The sequence below is a fragment of the Maylandia zebra genome, linkage group LG23 (assembly GCF_041146795.1).
Source record: "Maylandia zebra isolate NMK-2024a linkage group LG23, Mzebra_GT3a, whole genome shotgun sequence".
Taxonomy (NCBI): domain Eukaryota; kingdom Metazoa; phylum Chordata; class Actinopteri; order Cichliformes; family Cichlidae; genus Maylandia; species Maylandia zebra.
In genome coordinates, this window is record NC_135188.1 from 11866231 (window position 1) to 11888966 (window position 22736).

Genomic DNA, 22736 nt, shown 5'->3' on the forward strand with positions numbered 1-22736 from the left:
CAAGAAGTCACATCCTTTCAAAATCAGACTTCTGCTCATTTTAACACTTGGTCTTCTCACAAGCATCACAAAAATCTTTGGCAGGTTTTAATGAGGAATGCTTACATGAAGGGTTGAGTGTTGGTTTCATCATAGATAATATATTTTCAGAGCTGCACAATCAGAAACACATGTAGAGGTTTGAACACCAGACACCCAACAATATATATTATGTCCTTCAAGTTCAACTTTATCAGTATTTGTTTTATCTATTATGGTGTAGTTATCTCACTTCGGTTATTTTTTGCTGCCAAACCTACTGAGATATTGCTAAGACAGAATCAGTCTGCAAACAATCTACTAAAAGTCTGCCAACAGTCTTCCAACAGACTGCCAACAGTCTGCCACAACTCTACTAATAGTCTACCAACAGTCTGCCAGAAGTCTGCTACAAGTCTGCAAACAATCTACTAAAAGTCTGCCAACAGTCTTCCAACAGACTGCCAACAGTCTGCAAACAGTCTGCAAACAGTCTGCCAGAAGTCTGCTACAAGTCTGCCAACAGACTTCCAATAGTCTACCAACAGTCTTCCAACAGTCTTCCAACAGACTGCCAATAGTCTACCAACAGTCTGCCATTGAACTGGGTCATTTCCATTGTTTGCTGATGATTCACCAATTAGCTGTGATAAGTCATCAAAAATCACACATTTGTTGTTGCCTACATGGACAGAATTTCACATTTAATCAAACTTCATAATAATAATAATAATAATAATAATAATACTTTAAAGAATTCATAATCTGCACACAAAATATGGAGATACCAATCTGAATTGATTCTCCAGTTTTAAACCTCCACCTCTAAACACGTGCATTTTGCTCAAAATATGTCTTAAATTGCCACTGTAACACATCAGTATTAACAATGCAAATGTGAAAATTGTTTTTTGGTTGACGTTTTTTTTTTTTTTTAATTAAGTCAATTTTTACCTCTTTATGTAGAGCAAAGTGCAGGTAAATGGCTTTTTGAGGGAACTGCACAGTTTAATTTACAAACTACAATAAAACGCTTCGACAAAAAGCCACCAAAGGCTCGTCCACTGTGCTGCTGCACGAGCCGCGCTGGCATTGTACGTTTGCACGTGTTCCACTGTACAGTGAGATCAGTGCATACACTTTTAGGACTGGCAACTCCAGCAGGAATCAGCCCGAGTTAGTACTGAGCTCTGCCCAATGCGCTATTCTGTGCCACGTGCAAAACCACAGTGGGGCGTTGCTCAGCTTTGATTTAAATACGGGAAAAAAAATCCACACCACAGTGTGGGCCAGCTGTTGAGACGGAAAAAAAATGTGCTCAGCCAATTTTTACCTATTGAAGACGTGTTACAAATAAATAAGTAAAAACTGGGAGTTCTGCAGTGTGTGAGCTCTGTTTTTTCCAGTGTTGATTTAACCCACAGGACAGCAGGACTGAGCTGCTCTGTAGATGCTCAAGTATGTCAATGGGACAAGCCTGGCAACTCAGTGTATACACACACGGGCCATGTTGGCTCACAAGCTGAGCCAACATGGCCCGATAAACATCCAGTGTGTGAAAAGGATAAAAGGTTCTTAACACCAACTGGCACACGACCGCCTCTGGATCCAGATGCTCAAGATTCATTATGAGCATATGGGCCAAAACAGAGGGGCAACCCAGTTTAAAGATAAAGAAGTTGTGATGTCAGCTAGCAGCTCTTGCGTCATTCAAGCCGATCTTACCCCAGATTTGGCGCAGAGCCTCCTGTTGCTGTTTCACCTCGTAAGCAATTGTAAGCAGTTTGAAACAATAATCCTGAGCCAGGCGATACAAAGAGCTCTTCTTAAATGCAGACCAAGTTGTATATTTAACACATGGCAAATAACCAGACCCTGAAAATTATTTGGCAAACACAGAGGCCTGCCCATGCCTGCATATGTTGGTGTGGGACGTGACCTGCCCTCAGGTCTGTGAACAAGCCTCCTTTACAAGTCAGTTTGTTAAAGGAGGAACTCAGAAAGCGCTGTGAGGAAGATGTGAATGCTTGCACAAACACAGGTCGTGCACACAGACCGAGTAGTGTGCAGTGCAAGGGTTTCTCAAATGCAAGATTGTGCCAGAGGGAGCACAAGCAACCACAGAGCCTGAAAAACGGGCCAAACAAAGGCGGAAAACTGGTTGAAGCATAGCAGAGAGTTTTTGTTTAACGGGTTTATTTCTGTGCGTGAACTGGACGTGTACGTTTATCAGTTCCCACCGTAAAGCTCCCGGCTGTGATGGGGAAGTGCTCGCTCAGCAGCCATTTAAGCCTCAGGGAGAGTGACTTCAGGGCAGCCTCACCTGTGACGACACAGCGACAGTTTCTATCTTTGCTTCATCATCTTCACAGCTGAGTGCTGAGCTACGCTTTAGAAACTGCATGTCAAAAACACAAAAAAGGTTTGGATGCGCTTTAAATCTAAAACAAAAAAAAAGAAGAAGAAGAGAGAATTCAGTGGTTTGAAACGGCTCAAAGCCTATATTTAATTGAAAATAGTACAAAACACAACATATCATTAGGCTCTTTTTGAGTTTACTGCAAGGAGCACATCTCCCTCGGTGACGTGCAGCGAGCGTGGGCAGCTGGACTTTCAGAGCGGTCATGATGTAATACATGCAGTCTTGGCTGACATAATTAAGGACTTCCATGAAAACACAAAAGCTCATCTGGAATGCAGCATGTGTATAACATTCAGCATTAATGGTGCCTTCTCAGGTGGAACATCTACTGATATCATCAGCCAACTAGCCTCTCTCCCCCTTTATCCAAACCGGAGCTGCGACTGCGCGCCCTGTGTGACCTGCGTCACCGTCGCTGCCTCTGATACTGCAGTTTCAAAGGTGGACGCCAGATCTGCAACCACTCAGTGTCAGTTAACGTCTTGAAAACAACCTTGGAGCATCAAGACGTTGATAAAACAGGGATGAGATAGAGTCAGTCTGATATCTGTTTGGGGCTGAATGGAGTCAAGTTTACAATTATATGTAGTCTGCAATGACGCAGCATTTAACTGTGATAAACAGATCAAATCTGTTTCCGTCTAAATGCACACAAATTCACAGTAACTACTTAGATCTAGAATCCAGCCTAACTTCCGTGAGCTGAGACAGAAATTTAGAAATTTGTCCTCCAATAGTGACGTAGGTGCTGCAGGATGGTGACAGCCTTGCTTTTATACATGATTATAGCCAGAATACAACCAGCTGAACGGTAACCAGTTGGTTGGAGTAACTCCTTGGACTTTAAGCAATTCAATGTAGTCACCACCCACCAATTTTTCCTAGTCACAAGGAAGTTGCCATCCTATTTTTACTCCAGTGAGATGGAGCCAGTAACTGTTTCCCTTGGTTGAGTAAAGCCAGCAACATGATTCACATCATTTTCATACTCAAACAATCCAATGACCCCTGGTGCACTGTAGATTGAGGCATAATCTTTTAGATCAAAAAAGTGCTTCATCATAGGCTTCCCCTGCAATTTCATGGAGCGCAGCAGCATGACAAGATAACAATACGCGACATTCATTCGCTCACAGCTCTGCTCTGTCCTCAAGAGACCCCATAACACCCCAAATACAGCCGGTGCAAAGAAATATGGCAACACATGAAGCTATAAACCACCACAAGTCTATCCTCTGAATATGGAATAAACACCTGCAAGTGTTTGAGGTTTGGATGTTTTCTCTGCGGCACTCGGTCATATGCTGGCTCCCTAACTTGGCACTCTGTCATCAAAAATTTGAGAACACCACGGGACAACTGGGCCTCGATCCATGCCAGGAAAGAGTCCTCACAGCATATCAGAGCCACTGGATCCCTCACTGTAGGGGTCACAAGTTCACAATTTTCTCTGAATTATTCATCCTTCTGTATGTGATGATAGAGGACAACTCCAGAAAAAAGTATGTACTAAAATAAGCAAACAGTAAAGCTCCCTGAGGGAAAAAATATTGCTCTGCATAATTAACACTTTAAAAATCCTTATTTATCTTATACTCAACCCCCTCAGTTCAGCTTATGTGATAAAATCTATGACTAAGTGAGAAAATCTGATTGACAAATCATCTCGTATGTACTAGTCATGTTGCATAACTCATAGTGAGAACGCAAACACACTGCACCAGCTGACCTAATAAACACTCGGCTCAAAAATCAAAACGCTCCACCTGGAGTCACTGCAAATGACTCGTACGGCGAATCGCGAGCTGCGGCGTGTTGAGCGTGTCTTTGCATCTCTATGTGACAGAGCACAGTGCCGGCAACTCGTGGGCCAGTGCGCCATAATATTTACTCTAGCCAGGCAGCAAATGCTGCACCTCTCCTCCTGTCCCACTTTAGGCACTCCATCAGCCTGACAAGCCTGGGAAGTCATGCCAACACACACGCACGTACACACACACAGGCCGGTGGACAGTAAAGGTCCATCATGAGTGTTCTGCTGCTGCTTGTGTGCCTCTCTTCTCTCTTTTTCACCGTCTGCCGTTGAGTGGCTCTTTCCTCTTCCTCTCACTGTAGTAATGAGGATGACAAGCAGCCATGGGTGGAGGAGTGGACGTGGAAACAGAGGGGACCCTGTTCTGCTGAGTGAAACTTAAGCCCGGCCTTGTGACTGACAATGAGAGGCATATTGTGCAGAACTGAGGCATGTGCTGGTGAAGAAGCTGGAGTAAGCTGTAGACAAGCTTTTATGTATTTTTGGGAAGAGGCCAGTGTTGTTACTACAGGCCCACAGAAGTTTGCACGGCTCTCACCATTTCCTTTCAGTGCTGTCACTCAGAGAGAGAGCGAAGAAAGAGCAGTTAAGCACTCTAATTGAAACGTGAGCTGCATTAAGCCGTATCTCGGTACAGGTAAAAATAATCAAGCCATAGAGAAACGAATGATTTCAACTAATGCAGGCTAGACTAGAGGATAAAATGTCTCCTCTGAGGCCTGCAAATGGCTGGCGTTAGTAGCACTCAGTTCCCTGAAAGAGCAAAAGGCAGGTAGTCATTTCTGTGGGACTGAGGCGAAAGCAGGTCAGAGCCTAAGGTGGCTGACTGACAAGATTTCAAAGCAAAACAGCGGAAACAGGAGAAAGATGGAAAAGTAATGGGGGAAAATTCTTGGGCGACATGACGGCGATATAATTAACAGCATCCAGGGAGCGTGAGGGGTTTGGAAGTAATGAAGTAAACCTTTTAAATGCAGTATTTAAAAGCTGTACTTGTGAATTTTTGCACTTCTCTATAGCTGAATATTATTTTCCATCCTGGGTGCAGGTTCTCCAAAGTAAAAGTACTGCTGCTAATTAAGGGTAGAGCTCTAGAATCAGAATCAGAATCAGAAAGGGGTTTATTGCCAAATGTTGAGCAGGTTTACAACATTAGGAAATTGCTGCGGTGCTTCAGTGCAAACATAGTGTCATAAATAGCACTTAAATAGACATGAAAAAATAAAAGTAGGGATAAGAATTAAAAGTGCTACGTAGAAAGATATGTGCATGAGCTATACATGAGATATATACATGAGAATAAGAATTAAGAGTGCTACGTAGAAAGATATATACATGAGTGCAGGTGGTGATCAGTGCCAAACATGGAATGATGCAGTGACACAGCGTAGGGTCATGTGTTAGTGGTGGGAACAGTCATACGGTTATTGTTCATGTGTTCAACAGCAGAGGGGAAGAAACTGTTCTTATGGCGAGAGGTTCTGGTGCGAATGGACCGGAGCCTCCTGCCTGAGGGGAGCAGGTCAAACAGACTGTGTCCAGGGTGAGAAGGGTCAGCTGAGATCCGAGCTGCACGCCCCAGTGTCCTGGAGGTGTACAGGTCCTGCAGAGATGGGAGTCTGCAGCCAATCACCTTCTCAGCAGAGCGCACAACACGCTGCAGTCTCTGTTTGTCCCTGATAGTGGCTCCAGCGTACCACACAGTGATGGAGGAGGTGAGGATGGACTCGATGATTGCAGTGTAGAACTGCATCATCGTCCGTGTTGGCAGGTTGAATTTCTTCAGCTGCCTCAGGAAGTACATCCTCTGCTGGGCTTTCTTGATGACGGAGGTGATGGTGGGCTCCCACTTCAGGTCCTGGGTGATGGTGGTACCCAGGAAGCGGAATGAGTCCACAGAGGTGATGGGGGTGTCAGTCAGGATGATGGGGGGGAGTGGGGCTGTGTGCTTCCTGAAGTCCACAATAATCTCCACTGTCTTCTGGGCATTCAGCACCAGGTTGTTGTGGCTGCACCAGGACACCAGACGTTCAACCTCCCTCCTGTAGGCAGACTCATCCCCGTCCCAGATGAGCCCAATAACGGTGGTGTCATCTGCAAACTTGATTAGCTTGACAGACTGGTGGGTGGAGGTGCAGCAGTTGGTGTACAGGGAGAAGAGCAGAGGAGAAAGAACACAGCCCTGAGGGGAGCCGGTGCTGATGGTCCGGGAGTCCGAGACATTCTTTCCCAGCCTCACATGCTGCTTCCTGTCCGTCAGGAAGTCAGTGATCCACCGGCAGATGGGATCAGGCACATTCATCTGGGAAAGCTTGTCTCGGAGATGGTCTGGAAGGATGGTGTTGAAGGCAGAGCTGAAGTCCACAAACAGGATCCTGGCGTAGGTTCCTGGGGAGTCCAGATGCTGCAGGATGAAGTGTAGGGCCATGTTGATGGCGTCGTCTACAGACCTGTTGGCTCTATATGCAAACTGCAGGGGGTCCAGGAGGGGGGCCCGTGAGGGTCCTGAGATGGGAGAGAACTAGGCGCTCAAAAGACTTCATGACCACAGATGTCAGAGCCACGGGTCTGTAGTCATTTAGTCCAGTGATCCTAGGTTTCTTGGGGACAGGGATTATGGTGGAGGACTTGAAGCAGGCAGGCACATGACATGCCTGCAGTGAGGAGTTGAAAATGCCAGAAAACACTGGGGCCAGCTCGTTTGCACAGTGTCTGAGGGTGGCAGGAGACACGCCGTCTGGGCCGGGAGCTTTCCGAGCATTCAGGTGGTTTATGTTTTTACATCACCGATTTTCTTGTTGATCACGTTTGCTGACAGACAGCTGCGCAGCTGATGGTGTCGGCCTCCTCCAACACAGCAGGCACACGAGGTCAGACGTGTTTATGTTTTCTTACCCAGATCCATCTGAACTGCCAACAAACCAACCCACGAGGCACACAATTAAAACCGTGCCCGCATTAATAGTCATAAGAAATTACGCATACGAATCTTTGCATAATTGGCAGGACGACTGGCCAAGACCCTTCAGACGACTGTTTGTGTGGGAATAAAAACACACTGAATGTTTCGCCTCTTCAGGTGGCTGCAAACGAGCCCGTGTTTAAAATCTCAACATGGCTGGTATCGCATCTGCAATGTTATTCTTTCAGATGCAAACCAGTGCTTTTGGTCGGTCCATTATCCTACACACACGCTATAAAACCTTCCAGCAGTTTACCCTAAAGACACCCAGAAAGACATTATTATGATTTACAATACGGTGATGCCGACGACATGCATGTGAAGGATAAGTGTTTTGCCACACGTAGTTCTGCTTGTGATGAATTTGTTATATTTGAACAACCAAGCAAGTTCCAGATATGTTTGTGCACAAGATGCTTAGACTAAACAGGAACTAGGGTTTTGCTGAAAGGTAAAACCAACCTGCACTCTCATCTTTATGCACAGACTCCAAACATCAATATGCAGAATTTGTAGGTGAGAGACCATATTTTTAGTACACAAAGCTTTCTGGGTTCGGCTTGTAGTCCAAATGCTACGGAGCACAGGTAAACTCGCAGGTAAACAGTCTAATCCATCAGATAACCATCAGCTACCATCTTGTGAAGCCTGGAAGACAGACGCTGAAATCTTGGCCCTGATGTCTGCTGGTGGTACTGGAAGCTGGGCTCCAACAACCATGGCTCAGTTCATACATGCTTAATAACAGAGCTGAGTGCTCTAACAGAGCATTAACAGCCACACAAGGGTGTCATAGTATGGGAAGATGGAACTGGTATACTGCCAACAGGAACCCCCCTCCTCCAAAACACTGACCTTTTATATAATTTTTCACCACCACCTACTTGTGCATTAACAGCTCCACAGCTGAGACCCCGTCAGCGACCCTTTAACTAGAGTAGAGATTGGAAAACAGGCGAATAAAAAGAAAAAGAAACGGAAAGCAAAATCAATACTGTAGTTTGTCCCCATGTCTCCATCCCAGCTGGACTCTGAACACGAACTGAACTGTAAACGCAGGCAGGGACACAGAGACAGGACCCTTCGTCGTGTGACAGAAAGCATGTGTGCAGGCCACTCAGCCAATCCCTACTCACACACAGACCGGTGGCAGAAACAGCCCTCGTCCACCGATCTGCACACCGAATGCAAAATAAACAGGAATGCACGGAGCAGAAGGAGCACAGCGGCGGCTAATGACAAAGTGCGGATTTTTTGGGCTTAGTATTGCAACATTTGCTTCTTGCACTTTGTTTATTCGGCCGGGTAGAAAACCTAATCAGCCTGCGACGCCCTCAGTCAAACTGACAGGTACAGTGAACCTGGAGGATTGAGTTGTGCTGACCTTGTGCTTTCCACACTGCAATACAGACTACCTTATCACAGCTGACAGCACTCAGCTGCACCTCCCACAGAACACAATGCCCGCAAAGCGAACACAAACTGGATGGAAGAGACAGTCACGGGAACTCCCTCCCACACCCACAGACAGAGAAGACATCCTGCGGTAACCATGGAAACCCTCCACTTCCCCACAAGATGACACGACAGGTGTTGCGGGATGACCCTATGAGCGCCTGTGTGTTCACCTGGATCGCTTTTAATCAGTTGAAGGTGAGGAGGCCACAGGTGGACAAGGAAGAAGCAGAAGGACTCAGAATAGAGAGGAAGAGAAGGAGTGTGGAGGAGTGAGACGTTTATATTTCAGCCACCGTAAACAGAAAGGCATGTGTGAGAAACAAGCACACACACAGTAACAGATAAACAAGTGAGGGAGGGAGTGTGGAGGAGAGAGGCAGATAGATGGAGATAAAACAAGGCTAAAGTCAGGAGGGGCACCACAACATCCACCCACAGGATTGCTGGTCTGGCCCTGATGGGAGCTGCAGGTGATGGATGCTGTCCCCTTTAACTGTCTGGCTACACCAGAGCTGCACAGCCACCAAAGGGTGTAATGATTTGCTGCTGATGGCACGCTGTAGTCTACAGTAGCTAATGACCATATGGCACATTTAAAGGCAGCAGCCAGTAAGGCGGTTTGGAAACTTCTGAAGTGCCTTTGGCGATCCGGTGTGCTTCATAGTGTCTGAGGAAGGAAGGAAGGATCCATCTGAAACAGACTCGGTAACTTTGAGCTAATGAGCTGCAAATGGTCTGTGTATCAGATGTAATCCTGGCTGCTGTGACTTTGTTCATACAATCCAGCAGCTTCTGTCTTCCTCTGAGGCAGTCATGAGGAACAAAGACGATCAGCAGGTCGTTCCCCCGCAGGCCAAAAGGCTGCTGTGGACAGAAGGCAGCTCAGAAGTTGTACCACAGGTTTAGCAGCAGCAGCAGCAGCAGAGGTGTGAGCCCATGGCCGGCCACAGAGCTCTGCTCTGTCCTGGAGCTCGAGCCGCTTAACAGCTGTGTCCAGCTGTGCTACAGGGAGACACTGGGAGCTTTGTTCCCCACAGGGGGAGTCAGTGCTGTGTGCGTGTGCTCATAGTTTCATTTCCACAAAGGTTAACGGCCTGTAGCTTCGACCAAAGCTGCTCTTCCCTGTGAGGAGTGTCCCCCCCACGCACACACACACACACACGGGCTCCCAGCAGCGGGACAGCCTGGCACAGCCGCCAGGATGTGTGGAAAATTTGAAATGCGCCGAGCCAACGCTGTCCAAGGCGAGCGAGCGAGCGCATTCACACAGTCCAAACGCGAGACAGGAACACAGCTCCGTGTGGGCACCTCGTGGATTTTACCACCAGTAACAACAATGATAGTTAAAAACGAGCGAGAGAAACAGAAACAAAGCGTCGTTAGCCCCACGGCCAGCCCCGCCAGCGAGAAACCATCGACAGTGTGCAGGAAGGAGAGCGCCCGGTAATCACGGACACTCGGGAAACAACAACAAAAGAGTCCACGAACAGCAGGACAAACCGCACCTCTGGGACACATCAACAGGCAATCCCCGCTGCTACTTACTCAAATGAACCGGTTCCACTCGGTCCGGTGGAGGAGGAGAGTCGGGCGGTCTTCCGGCTGTGTCGGGCGGGATCTGCGCTATGGAGACTGGAGAGCTCAGGCTCGGAGCCGCGAGGACTGAACGTAAACTGTGGCTTGCGTCATTTCACCAGGATGCCACTATTGCGCGCAGCAATGCAGCCATCTTGCTGAGGAGTGCCCCACCGAGCCACCAATCAGCGCCGGGCCCGAGCTGCACATCACCGCTGCGTAAAAACGCTCCGAAGGCGCTGAACAGCAGGAGAGCCGCTCGCATTCATGAGACACGCACGTAAATGTGCACATAAACAAAAGTGCTGGAAATGTACCGAGTACTCACCTACCTCTGTCGTGTACTTTTACTGTGTTTTCATTTCTTGGCACCGGATTAAAATAACCGCCAGCGAGTGTAAACATGGGATCGGTTCAGCAGATACTTGTACTTCTACTCAAGTGACAAAAACAGATTTAAATACATATTTCTGCTAAATATGATGAGCACTCTTGCAGCAGGGTTTGAATCACTCTGACAGTAATACCATGGCGCATACTGACAATTTCCCAATTACACGTCTGTCACATTGACTCGAGTGATTTGATGGGGGTGTCCGCCCACTGCACAGAAACCTCTGTCGGAACAGAAGTGATTTTCACATCTCCTGCCTCTTTGTTCCACAAAAGCCAGCATGTGTTCATCATTTCCTCTCAAACAAGATAAAAAATAATGGAACATTTTAATCACATGAGAACAGTCCGGTGCAGTAAAACAGGAAAGCGACATTGTTAAACCTTCTGTTTGACTTTTTTTTTTTTTATTAAATCAAGCACTCTGTGTTCAGACAGCAAGTTCCTCTCATTCGTTTTTATTTATTCTCACCCTGTCAACTTATTGGCTTATTACTGCAGATCCCACAGTGCCCCCCTGTGGCGCCGTTATCCATCCCGTCGTGCTGCTGAGGGTGTGTCTGCTTCACCCTACATGGTCCAGAGGCTGTTGTGGTGTGAACCAGAACCTGAGCAAACAGCCCTGTAGTAATTTCAGTCAACATACATATTTACACCGACACGCAACTTAGTAAAGCCTTCAGCAATATCAAGCCTGGTGATCCCGCAGCTTATCCATCACCAATCCTCATCAACTGTGGTCAACGTGTACATACAATAAGGCCCGAGACCACCAAACAAGTAAACCTATGAACACGTTTAAATAAAACTGATTGGTCAGTGGGTTAATTTGTGAGAAAGCCACTGAGTTAAAGTGGTCAGAAATGCATAGAGAGAACAACAGTGAAGTAATGTGAAGTGGAAAGTGAGACAAAGTTAGAAACAGTGTGGTCCATGTCATGGTCATAATCCATCAGATAGAATCTGCTCAGACAAATAAAACAGAAAGTGTAAGAACCTAAAAACAACTCCCTTATGGCCCAGAGACAGTACGTGGGTCGCCTTGGCTCGCGATACCATTTGCCGAGGGCAAGAGAATGCATCATCCCCAGCTTCCTTTTGATTCATAAGACTGAGGCCGGTGACACGTGACACCTCGCGGTCGCTCCCCGTAGCGGGATCAGACCAGTCACAGGGCAGAACGCACCCAACGTCTGTCAGAGCTCATCCTTTTCCATCTGCTTGAAGGCCTCCAAGTCTTCTCGCCAATCAGCCAGCAGTTCGTCAACCGACTGGCTGCTTGAGTCCGTGTCTTCCTCTGGCTTCTCCTCCTTCTCCGAGTCTCTGTCCTCTTGAGGCTGAGCCACAGCCGGCTCCGCCTCTGCAGGTTTGACTTCCTCTTTTGGTGCACTAACTTCCTCTGCAGGACTAGTATCTTCATCCACTGGACTGACTTCCTCCGGAGCACTCTCGTCTAGCTCCACCGTGCTCATCTGCGACTGGCCTATAGGTTCGTGTGAGGTGGGAGTCGTTGCCTCAGTCAAGCAGTCCTCCTCCCTTTCTTGCACATCTGCACCTGAAAAGGAAGCAGGGGCGTGAGACGAAACAGCTTTACACACAAACACTCCTCCCCTCCCTCCTCTGCAATCTATAGATGCCTCCTGGTAACCATTCTCAGTCAAAAATAGAACCGTTTTCATCAAGAGGCTGACAACTAAAACAGCATGATGCTGAATGTGAGTCATGTTTCCCAGAAGATAAAACCTTCCTCACATAGCTCCACAACTAAACTGAGAGTCGGCTGCGAAAATGAACCTGGCAGACGGATGCAGTGTGAATTTGACACAGATCTGGTCAGCGATAAAGCGTTTTCAGTCTGTTACCTCTTCTAAAAATGCAGCCGCTTTTTCAGCTGCAGATTGTGAGCGAGTTAAGGAACGAGTGCGCCCGTTTAGGACTGCCGCTAACCCAGAGGCTTGCATGATTCAGATGCAGATGGGTGCAGGCGATCTGGTCATTATGATGTCACAGTGGCTCTGTGGTGGCACAGATTCGCCGTTAATCAAAGGATCTGAGATCCAGGGTCTGCAGAGTGCACAGCAGATGCTCAGACCCAACCGCTCCTACGGTGCAGATGTACAACTGGAAGTCATTCTCATAATAATGGCCTCGCTTTAAACTGTTCAGGATTCGTTAAAAAGATTTGTTTTTACAGCTGTTTATATCAAAGTAAAAGCAGATAAGTGTGGTCAAACCCTGTCACTGTCCTGCCTTCCTGTGAAACCTATGATGACCAAAGACAGAAAAGGCTGCTATGACTTAAACTCTTCGAGGGAGGAAATAGCAAATGACACATTTCTGTGATTGCACCAAGCTTCTCTGTGAAAGTCAGAAACAGAAACCTGAGGCAACGAGCCAGACTGCACAGGATGAAGACCGTCAAGCATTACTACAAAGAGGAAAAACAGAGATTAAAGAAGAGAGAGAAAAAAAAAAAAAAAAAAAGCGCATACTTACTGCCCTCGATCAGGCTTCCAGGAAGAGGTTTACCTTTGAATATGGCCGCTGCCCATCAAAAAGGACAGAGTATGCAAGAAAGAGAAGAAAGCAGGACAGAGAAGAGAGAAAGGCACCGTTACACAGCACAGAGAAAAGGAGGGAAAGAGCGATAAGGATGCAAACCTCCCCCATTTCCCATTATAACCACAACAAGTGGGTGGTTTTGGAATAAGCCACAAGCTCTGAGACTTCAAATAATGCCCGAATCCCTGCAGCCCATCTTTATTTTATGAAGCCACGTTAAGGCTCAGTCAGCGGAGGCATAAATAAGCACACTGACGTGATGAGTCTCACGAACCGAGTGGAGAGGAACAAAGAGGAACCATTAGGGAGAGTGTCACACCTCTGTCTCTGGCTTTGTCGCTCAGCAGCACCTCCACCTCTCTGTACTCCTTCAGCGCCTCCAGCAGGATGTTGCCTTCCTTGTGGAACAGGAAGAGGAGAGGCAAGGTGATGTCATCGGTGCTGCGGCCATCCCCCGCCATCTGAAAGAGTGGAGCTGTGTCGCTGCTGCTGCCCTCGTTATCGTCTGCAATGATATGGGTTTTTTTGTTTTTTAAAACAGCTGCTCGTTTTTCTATATGAAACATAAAAAGAACTTATTGTTCGTGAATCTGGTCAGAAAAGTGTTGCTTTGCTGTTTAATCACGATGCTGTGAGCAGAAATTACTGGGCTGGCTGTCTTTGAAATAATTAGGTTGTCGAGCGCTAATCTAGTCACTGAGCAGTCATCTGCTGCTCGCGCTCACCAACGACTATGCCTCCAATGGCGCCAGCCTTCTGGATGTGCCGGGCCTTCTCTGCAAACATGCACTGACCCCTCTGGAGCAGAGCGATGTGACCCTGGATGTACTCGGCGTTAACGATCTCACTGCAGCCGCTGTAGGGCTCGGCTACAGTGACAAAGCCCCGCACCTGCACAGACGAGGCGGAAAAGAGGCGAAGTTACAGAAAGAACAAAGACCGACACTAACAGCACGTATCTCAGAGCTCTGCGAGCAAGCACTCGTCTCTCCATCTGTGATCCTGAAGAGGAAACGTGAGCGCCTCGCTTACAAAAAACAAAAACAACAGAAGGACCCTTTAGTGACCACTTGTAACCCCGAAGCTTGGCGAGCCCACTCACCCCTGTGGAACTTTTGGACAGATCCGTGCCAAACTGTGCCGGGCCGGCGGTCAGCACCACCCTGCCAAAGAATGGATGAGAGACGATTTGAATGGCTCTCGGAGGCAGCTGCTCTTTCTGCTGCTGACTGGACAGCTCCATCATCTCCTGCATGAACCGCACGCCGTCCTCCGCTGCCACTGCGCTCACCGCCTGCGGGCGACAGAGCGGGAGAGAGCGTTTAAAGGATGAAAAGACCTGTGAAAGTCATCTGGCCCAAAATGTCGGATATCTTGTATGCGCACATGCTCTTCTGCATTTATTACTTATAAATTATAAAGAAATATTTTCAGATTTTAAAAGATATTTTTCCCCCATTGCTTCCAGAGACTGACTGTGTGGTCAGAGCGGTTCGTAAAGAGCTTCTTAAACCTGGTTATTCTGATTCTAATGCTCAGAGTGAAACAGCTGAGAAGCAGCAGTAAACCCACTTATCTCAGCTATGGATACTGTGTTTGTTCATCTGGGTTGTGTGGTGTTGACCTGTGTAGCATGCTGGACCAGCTGAACCCTGCCATCCTTTAGGTGGATGAGACTGACTCCCATCCTCCTCAGCAGCTCCAGATGTTCAGGGTTGTTTGCCATGAAGTCCTGAGCCCTGAGGGGAGGACGGCCCATACCAGGTTCCCTGACAGGAGGCATGGGAAGAAGCAGAGAAAATGAAAGACAGAAGAGGTGAGCGACTATAGAAAACAGATCATTACTGGCAGCCCGGTTTAACCTGTTTAGCGTGCATACCTGTAAGGGGCAGGGCGCGGGCAGCTCTTATCAACGGCACTACGGATCGGCTCTCTCAGGATGCGAGGGAAGGCAGGGTCAGGAAACAGGAGGTGCGTATTGGGACAAGTCCAGTCAAAGTTTGAGTCGTCCAGCTCCTCATCTGACTGAAACATCAGGAACCAGACGTTTAAATCAAAAGGTGTCCATGCTTTCATCACTTTCTAAAAGTTTCGTTACAGTGGAATCGTTTTCGTCACCGTTCGATTTGAGGGAGCAGGCGAGGAGTGAGGGGCCATGGAGAGAGACAGGGGCAGCAGGTGTGCCTCAGTCGTGAAGACGTAGTCCTCCACGTCAAACGGTATGTCGTCCAGTTCAGCAAACAGCAGGAACAGATACTTAAACATCTCAGCGAGGAAGAACGAGTCCATTCTGGGGAAAAAAGACCAAATAAATTCTTTAATTTCTGGGAACTGCAAAGAAGTTTCCTTACTGCACAGCGACATGGATGCACATGTTTGATTCAGCAATCGGAGACACCTTCACCAGATTTCTATCTTCTCCCAGTGTAGTTTATAAAATGCTTTTGCCACAATCCCCATCCAAAGATTAAATGATGGCACACCATCGAATGTGATAACATTTTGTTTTGCCCATGCATTATCTCCTGTATGCAAATCTAATGTGGTGTAAGCATATCTAAACACAGTGCCTGATTTCACAATCGTCATTCAAAAAAGGAGTCTATCGTTCCCACCGATCCTCGTGGCTGCCTGTCCGTACATCCTTCATTGCTGCAAAGCCGCAGGGAACACGAGCAAAGCGATTGAGGTTGTCCATAATGGTGCGACCTGCCTCCAGGTAGTAAGGGTCTCCTGTGGCCTGGAAAAACGAGAGGGCAGGAGTGTGATCACAACACAAGGAGAGCACATCAGGGATTTTAAATGAGACTACATATCTAGAAACACATATCAGTGATCTGTATGTTGAAGGGTGCTTAATTATTACAACTTTTCTGACAAACTAGATACATTCTCATGCACCTTGAGATGTGTCAGAAACATAGTAGAAAAAGCAGGCTTAGCATAAACTACTGCATGATATTAATCCGGCACTGTGAAATGAGAATGCCTGCATTATGTCACACTACTTGATAAATTACCTTGTAAAGGAAATAGGTGCTCTCTGCAAATTCAGGCCTCAGGGGATGTTGGGCCCAGTGTACCCTGAAATCAGTAGTGAAGGCCTGAGGACAACCGGAGAAGGACAAAGGGGTCAGCGCACTCGTGCTAAGCAGCGTAAATAGGACAGACAGATGAAGGGAAAATGCAGCAGTGTAGCAATAAATGCAAGCTTGTTCGTTTCAAACTGTTTTAGTTGGCAGCACAAGTCACGTGAAGTTATCTGACCGAGTGGTTAAATTTCACTGAGAAGATGAAGCCAACAGTGACAGACTACCTCTGGCAGGAAGTTGTGTTTTTTGGTAACTTGGTACAACATCTCATGAGTCTCGATGGCAGGCCGGATATCTCCCTTCAGCACCTGGGACATAAGAAATGTTAGTCGTGTTACTGAAATGCTAAACGACCAGCAAATGGTTCGAGTTCACGTGATCTAATCTGACCTGCAGCCCTGGGAAGAAGGCCAGCAGAGAGTCCATCCAGGTGCGAGCAGGAAGCAGAGGTTTGTGGATGTGGACGTCCAGCAGCAGAGGAGGCTGGCTAATGTACTTCATGATAGATGCGTAGTGCTAAATGGGACACGCAAAGAAGATACAACCGTTAAGATAAACAGAACAGACTGCATTTTGTTTTATTACTTATTAACTGTAAACTGTGACCAGTTTTGGTGTGACTTGGCAGGTGTGTGCATGTTTCCAGTCCCGTCAGTGAGAAGAGAAAAGATAAATACAGAAATCTGTCATGTATAAAAAAGTTCAAACTATTCTTCTTGGGTAACAAAATGTTCTAGGAGCGTCACACGAACAGCGACCTTTGTGATCAAGGACTCGGCTCAAGCGAGCAATCTTAAATCTGTAACGCTGCTTCATAAGGGAGATGCCATTGTGACAAATGCTATTATTCACACAGTGAAGCATCAGATTACTCCACCAAAGTGTGTGTGTGTGTGTGTGTGTGTGTGTGTGTGCGCGCGCTTACAATATTGAACCGTTCCAGAAACAGGTCGTCTCCCAAGAGGACGTAGGCCTTTAGCAGGTATTCATAATACGAATCAATTCCCGCTCCGACTCCGCTGTCTGGAACACACAAAATCATCACTTTATAAGACGAGAGGAGTCAGAGGACACACAAGAGTTCTAGTTCACCCACAAGATCCTACCGTACTTCAAATCACTTTTCCTATTTCCTTCCTTTAATAACAAACACTGCCCCAGTCTTTCTCTCTCTTCCTCAGTCACAAGTCCTCCCTGTACCTGCTCTCTCACCTCTTCGGACCCACTCTCCAGAGTGGATGTTGATGGTGGTTCCCACCAGATTGCTGTTTCTCTGCCTCTTCTCCCAAAGAAAGTCCAGAGCTCTCCGGGCATGGGCCTGTGATAAGGGAAGGGTGCTTTATCGATTGACCAGGAAAAATCTATCTGCAGCAGCTCTGAACTCTTTGAAGGATTACAGAAATTGACTCTGTGCTTATTCAGCAGTTTACTGCTGCCAGGAACTGAAACAGTGTGGAGCACAGAGAAAGCCAAAGAAAAATACCTGTAATCAGAATAACGCTGATTTAAAAAAAAAAAACTAAACACAGAGCAAATATTTCCTGATGTGACTCGTTTTATTATATTTCCACGAGCGGCTTTTTAAAAAAGGAAAATGACACGTGCGGAGGATAAATAAAGGCATATTTAGCTGAATGACAACATGGCGTTGTGCTTACTGGAATAGTTAAAGGAAACAAGACTTGCCATTAAAATGACTTGACTTTATGCGAGGTCAAAAATCTGCACGGCAAACTGATGAAACAGAAACACCATCAGGTGCTTCCTGATTAACATCAGCGCAGAAATGAACAGAAATGATGACAAACAGCAATTTTCAAGTCTGCGTGCACTTGTGTAACAGCAAAAAGGGAACTGGGAAGATGTTTTTGTTCTCAAAAAGAGGTGACTGAGCTGAGTTTACTCAGTTACTATAAATATGTGCAGCCCCAGGCGGGGGGTAAAACACAGGTGGTTACGGTGTATCATCATTAAGATACGAGCACTGTAAAAAAAGTACATGTTAAACAAGAAAAAAACAGAACGACATCTCACCTGTAAATATGAGACACTACGTGGCATTTTAATATTTACATATCATTACATAACAGGGTGGTTTCATAAAGGCAAGGATCTGCAAACTGATCTCAAATGAAACTTAAACTGCATGTTGGGTGTGGCTGCTTGAGACACAATAAGAGCTCTCAGACAGCCATCAAGTGCCTCAAGGTGCAGAAACGGTGAGGCGATACAACTAAAACAGAGACATGTGGTGTGTAAGTGACTGCAAATGTTAAAAAGACTAACAGCTCAATCTGAACTAGATCAGCAGAAGAAAACGGATAATGGAAAAAGATGAGCCGATTTTAAATTACTGCTGAAATGTGTTGCTCGTGATGCTTTGCTGAGTGCTAATGTCCCCGCTGCACCACGTGATCATACGACCGGCCGCGTGTTACCTCAAACACAGGGTCCCCAGTGAAACGGCTTAAAGCGGCAAACTCCAGGATGATGGTTCCTGCGCACGCTGTGCAGGTGTCCGTTTCTGTGCCCGTCCTCGTCTCGGGCCCCCTGACGCCATGTTTCAGGTTCACCTGTCAATCGGAAAGGAAAAGAAAAACATTAAAACTCTGCTTTGAGAGACGCGTTTGATCTTGCGAGAGGATTTGCATGAAAACAAGTCGGCCGAGAGAACGTCTGCATCGGGGAGCGGTGACAGCTGCGAGCGGAGCAGCGAAGCAGAAAATGGAAACATGAAGCCGTGAAGTGAAAGAATGCCCCGAGCAAACGCAGGTAACTGTTTGCTGTATGTGAATAAACTCAAACATTTATTTTGTAATACACATAAAACAAAACATCTTTACTAAAGATTCTGCAAGTCTTCTATTTTTTCCATCGCACAAACGTGGATCGCCTCTATGACTGCGTCACATATGACCTGCACTCTTCTTACTGAACAAGGAGCGAGCTGCTGCTATCCTCCAAGCCGCAGAACATCAATAACACCCCTTTTTTTTTTTAAACTACATTTGGAAACCTCCTGTGGACATTTAGTGCATTTAATAAAAGAAGTAACAATGCTAGAGTTGGCTTTTGGCTTTATTCTTGCAAGAAGGAATTCAGTCAGTACAAGGTACTCATGGCGTTGTCCTGAGGACTTCATCAAAGGATCCATACCCTGCTGCCATACCCCCCCCCAATCTGTTGCCAGGCAGAAAAACAGCCAATCTACCCAGATCAACCACAGTTCAACAGGATATATGCAGCATGTAAGTTAAACAAAAATGTAACTGCCCAGAGGCAGGAAGCAGGACACTGCCTCAATTAGGGAGACCCTGCATACCTGCACTTCTACGACCTGCAGGGGTCAAGCCTACATCAGCTTACATACAGTCTGTAATTCCGCCCAAGTGTTTCTGTCTCACCCTGGGATAAGGCAGGCCGCTGCTGGTGTTGAATGCGGGCAGCAGTCGAAGCCCCAGGTCTTTGGCCATGTGTAGGAGCTCATCCTGGTACCACTGCATGTGCTGACCTCCTTCTTTCAACATCACGGCCATGGAGTGTCCTCCCAGCAGACCTCTGATCAGACGCACGCACACACAACATCCACATACAGCGAATTTAGTACAACGCAATCCTATCATTTTAAATGTGGGACAGTGCACGGGCTTGTATTTGTTGACCTTAACTATCTGAAGACAATTTAATCCAATCTCACCCGAGGACTCGAATGTTGGTCTCAAAGACGGACACGACGATGTCATTGTCCAGCCGCACGTCTGACAGGACTCGTCTCACTGCGTCTTCAAACTCTGTCGTCTTATTTAAAAGCTGCAAGCCAGAAACGGATGACTGTGAAACTGGGCTCAATTACACATAGTTTAAATATCAAATGAAATGCACTGGAAAGAAAAATAATCCCAGAAATACCTAACTGGGAATTTATATTTAGTATTAAGGACTCTAGACACAGTGCTCCGATCTAATTGTTAAGCAAAACAGCATATGGAATCATCTGTTCTACACAGCCTGTGATCCTTATTCATTTACTATTTTTCATTAAACAAATAAACATCAGATGCAAACAAAGCCTACTCACCACCAAAGTGTCCAGAGTATCGATGAGGGTCAGCGAAAACCTTTCAGGGGGAAATCGTAGCAGTTTATCAAGAGTGACACAAACACACAAAACTTCCTGACGAGTTCCAAAGCAGTAAGGTAAGTAAATCGCCTCGGACTGCTGTGGTCATAACAAAGGCAGCCTGCTACTCACTTGCCAAGTGCATCATCTATGTCTCCACGACTGGGCTCGAGCCCACGGACTCGTCCTCTGCACGTTAGAGGCATCAGCTCATCAGCTGGGTACGCATGGTCCTGGGAAACACACAAACACACTTTAGACAAAGTGCTGATGCTGTTGACCGGACTGTGTGTTCGCAGATTTGAACAAATAAATAATGAACCTCACTCAGCTCTTCTGTTTACTCACCATATAGTTCTGATATGCATGATCAAACATCTCAACCACTTGGTTCCTTAAACAAAAGCAGAACGGACAGAAGTCAGCAGGTATAACATCTGCTCAGATGAGAAAAAGCATGAGTGTTTTTTCTTCAACTTACTTCAATCTCTGCTTCTCCTCCCGGGACATGGCCTGTCCAGGGCTACATAATGCTCCAAACAGCATCAATAATAACAGTACTAGTGGCATTGCGGTGTGCTGGGAAGATTACAGCTAAATGCATACAAACCTAAAAGTACACTATCTAATCTTTGAGACCACCCTGACAAACTAACTTATGCCATCCCAATCATTCTTTTTTTTTTAGTTTTCCTTGTGAGGTAATGTCTAATGAGCAATGCTCAAAAACAGCACGAAGAGTTAGTTTTGGCTACTTCGACTCTATCGGTGTAGACCCCAAGGAGTGACTAGGTAAAATGTGCGTCCACAGCTGAAACTACAGGTAAATATCTAAGCAGGAATGAGTTCAAGTAACCAGATATTTAAGCCTAGCTGACAGTATGTGCCAGCGACTGGTTGTAGTGGAAATGTGCGCCACCTCTTGGGAACGGGTCCCTGTACGTGTCACACCTGTTTACTTTCCCTGGGCTGATTCTACACAGGATGTGTGACACGTTGTCATGGAAAACCCTGACGTTACATTTAAAACCCCATTAAGACGAAACCCCGCCGTGCCAAACCAATCCAACTGGAAACCAAACCGCTGTTTTCCAGATGTTTTCGCCTAACACACCAGTGGGAAATGTTGGGAAAGCTTCTCTTTTTTTACGTTATAACGGTTCCCGGTGATCTTTATAACTCAATGTGAGCCAAACCAGACTGTTCCGAGTTAACAGTTCATGCCTTATCTGTGTTTATAACTCATGTCCTCAAACAGCCTGGAACAAATTAAAGAGTTAAGGCAACACCTCCGGCTATCGCCCGGCCTGTTAGATGAAAAGCTTACTACAGGAGAGTTAATGATTTCCTCCTCTTGACAGCTCTCTATCGTCTGCTACTCAGAAGAAGCCGAGCACTTGTCGGTCTCTAATTAGCTGAGCGGCGCTAACTAGCCGGGCAGGTGACAACGGGCGACCCGGGAATACGAGATGGGTCGAAAAAACACCTCTCCATCGCTGAACAGCGGGCCTTTCCTGGGTATCTTCTCCGTGTTTTTTGCGATTAAGTTGATAATTTCGCTGTACGGCTGTGTTTCCCCAAGCTAGCTGCCGTCAAAAAACCGGATGCTGTTACGATGAAAACGTCAACAACATCCGCTTCCTGGAAGAGTAGGCGGTGTGGTCGTAGGTTTTATTTGTCCTGCAGCACTTTCGGTCAGGCTCAGAGATGCAGTTAAAGAGCTATCGGTTGGGATTTAATGTAACTCCGAGTCAGTAACCAGCCTGGCAGAAAACACATAGCATACTGATGATGTTTGTATGGGAGTTACACACATTACACCCCCGGTAACATGACGGTTACACAACGAGGCGGGAGAGCTACCTGACAGTCAAAAATGAGGAACACAAAATAAATTTGCACTTCTGTGTCGTTCATGAAAGCTCAGAAAAAGTACAATCACAGCGATTAAATTTGCAATCACGGCGTTTAATCTAAGGCAAAAAACACAACAATATTCTAATAATTATCAATACCGCAGACGAAACAAATTCAGCCAAATATCTGTCATTTTATGTGAATTCCTGCTTTTATTATGTTTTCTTTGTTTACTATTAGTAACTTTTGCTTGTATGGCACAGCGTTATTGCTCCCCGCCTGTAAAACTAGATATTTTACTTATGTGACTGTCCCGTAACTGTATGGCCACATACAAAATCTATTCTAACTTTTTACTACTTTTCTGTACGCGCTGGTAGCGCTACAATTGAGAAATATCCTGATGGAAATTGAATGCACCATGAATGCTGAGTAAATTCAGTCCTATCAATACATTTAAAAAA

At 46.3% G+C, this 22736-nt stretch overlaps 2 protein-coding genes across 5 annotated transcripts in view; both read right to left on the reverse strand.

Annotated features, from left to right (window-relative positions):
* The window catches only part of zgc:92140 (uncharacterized protein C1orf21 homolog), a 30899-nt gene extending 20452 nt beyond the window's left edge, over positions 1-10447 (reverse strand). The window contains exon 1 of one of the 2 annotated variants that reach the window (XM_004552712.3): positions 10219-10447. The gene's annotated coding sequence lies outside the window, so the exon portion shown is untranslated. The remainder of the gene's footprint in view (positions 1-10218) is intronic. The other variant, XM_004552711.3, reaches the window with a different exon arrangement.
* A 636-nt stretch (positions 10448-11083) lies between these two features.
* Positions 11084-22056, reverse strand: edem3 (ER degradation enhancer, mannosidase alpha-like 3). 3 transcript variants are annotated; one of them, XM_076880668.1, is made up of 21 exons: positions 20897-22056; positions 20764-20809; positions 20548-20648; positions 20374-20413; positions 19993-20105; positions 19700-19853; positions 18734-18868; positions 17508-17613; positions 17221-17318; positions 16686-16811; positions 16520-16603; positions 16224-16307; positions 15819-15943; positions 15322-15493; positions 15083-15228; positions 14828-14972; positions 14306-14497; positions 13929-14094; positions 13523-13708; positions 13138-13185; positions 11084-12196 (listed from the first exon to the last, which is right to left on the reverse strand). In XM_076880668.1, exons 1-21 carry the CDS (start codon positions 20983-20985, stop codon positions 11838-11840), a joined length of 2715 nt encoding a protein of 904 aa, XP_076736783.1. In that variant the 5' UTR covers positions 20986-22056; the 3' UTR covers positions 11084-11837. The 3 variants fall into 3 exon arrangements, with proteins under 3 accessions (XP_076736783.1, XP_076736781.1, XP_076736784.1); XM_076880666.1 differs by having other exon boundaries at positions 17496-17613; XM_076880669.1 differs by lacking the exon at positions 13138-13185 and having other exon boundaries at positions 17496-17613; positions 20897-22055.
* Between the last annotated feature and the right edge of the window lie 680 nt (positions 22057-22736).

What these genes read in the sequence shown, in the direction of transcription:
- edem3 (XM_076880666.1), bottom strand. Translation starts at nt 20,985, where the DNA reads ATGCCACTAGTACTGTTATTATTGATGCTGTTTGGAGCATTATGTAGC. An exon ending in GAGGAGAAGCAGAGATTGAA is followed by an intron (nt 20,810 to 20,896) that starts GTAAGTTGAAGA and finishes CTTTTGTTTAAG; the next exon opens with GAACCAAGTGGTTGAGATGT. An exon ending in ACCAACATTCGAGTCCTCGG is followed by an intron (nt 19,854 to 19,992) that starts GTGAGATTGGAT and finishes GCGTCTGATCAG; the next exon opens with AGGTCTGCTGGGAGGACACT.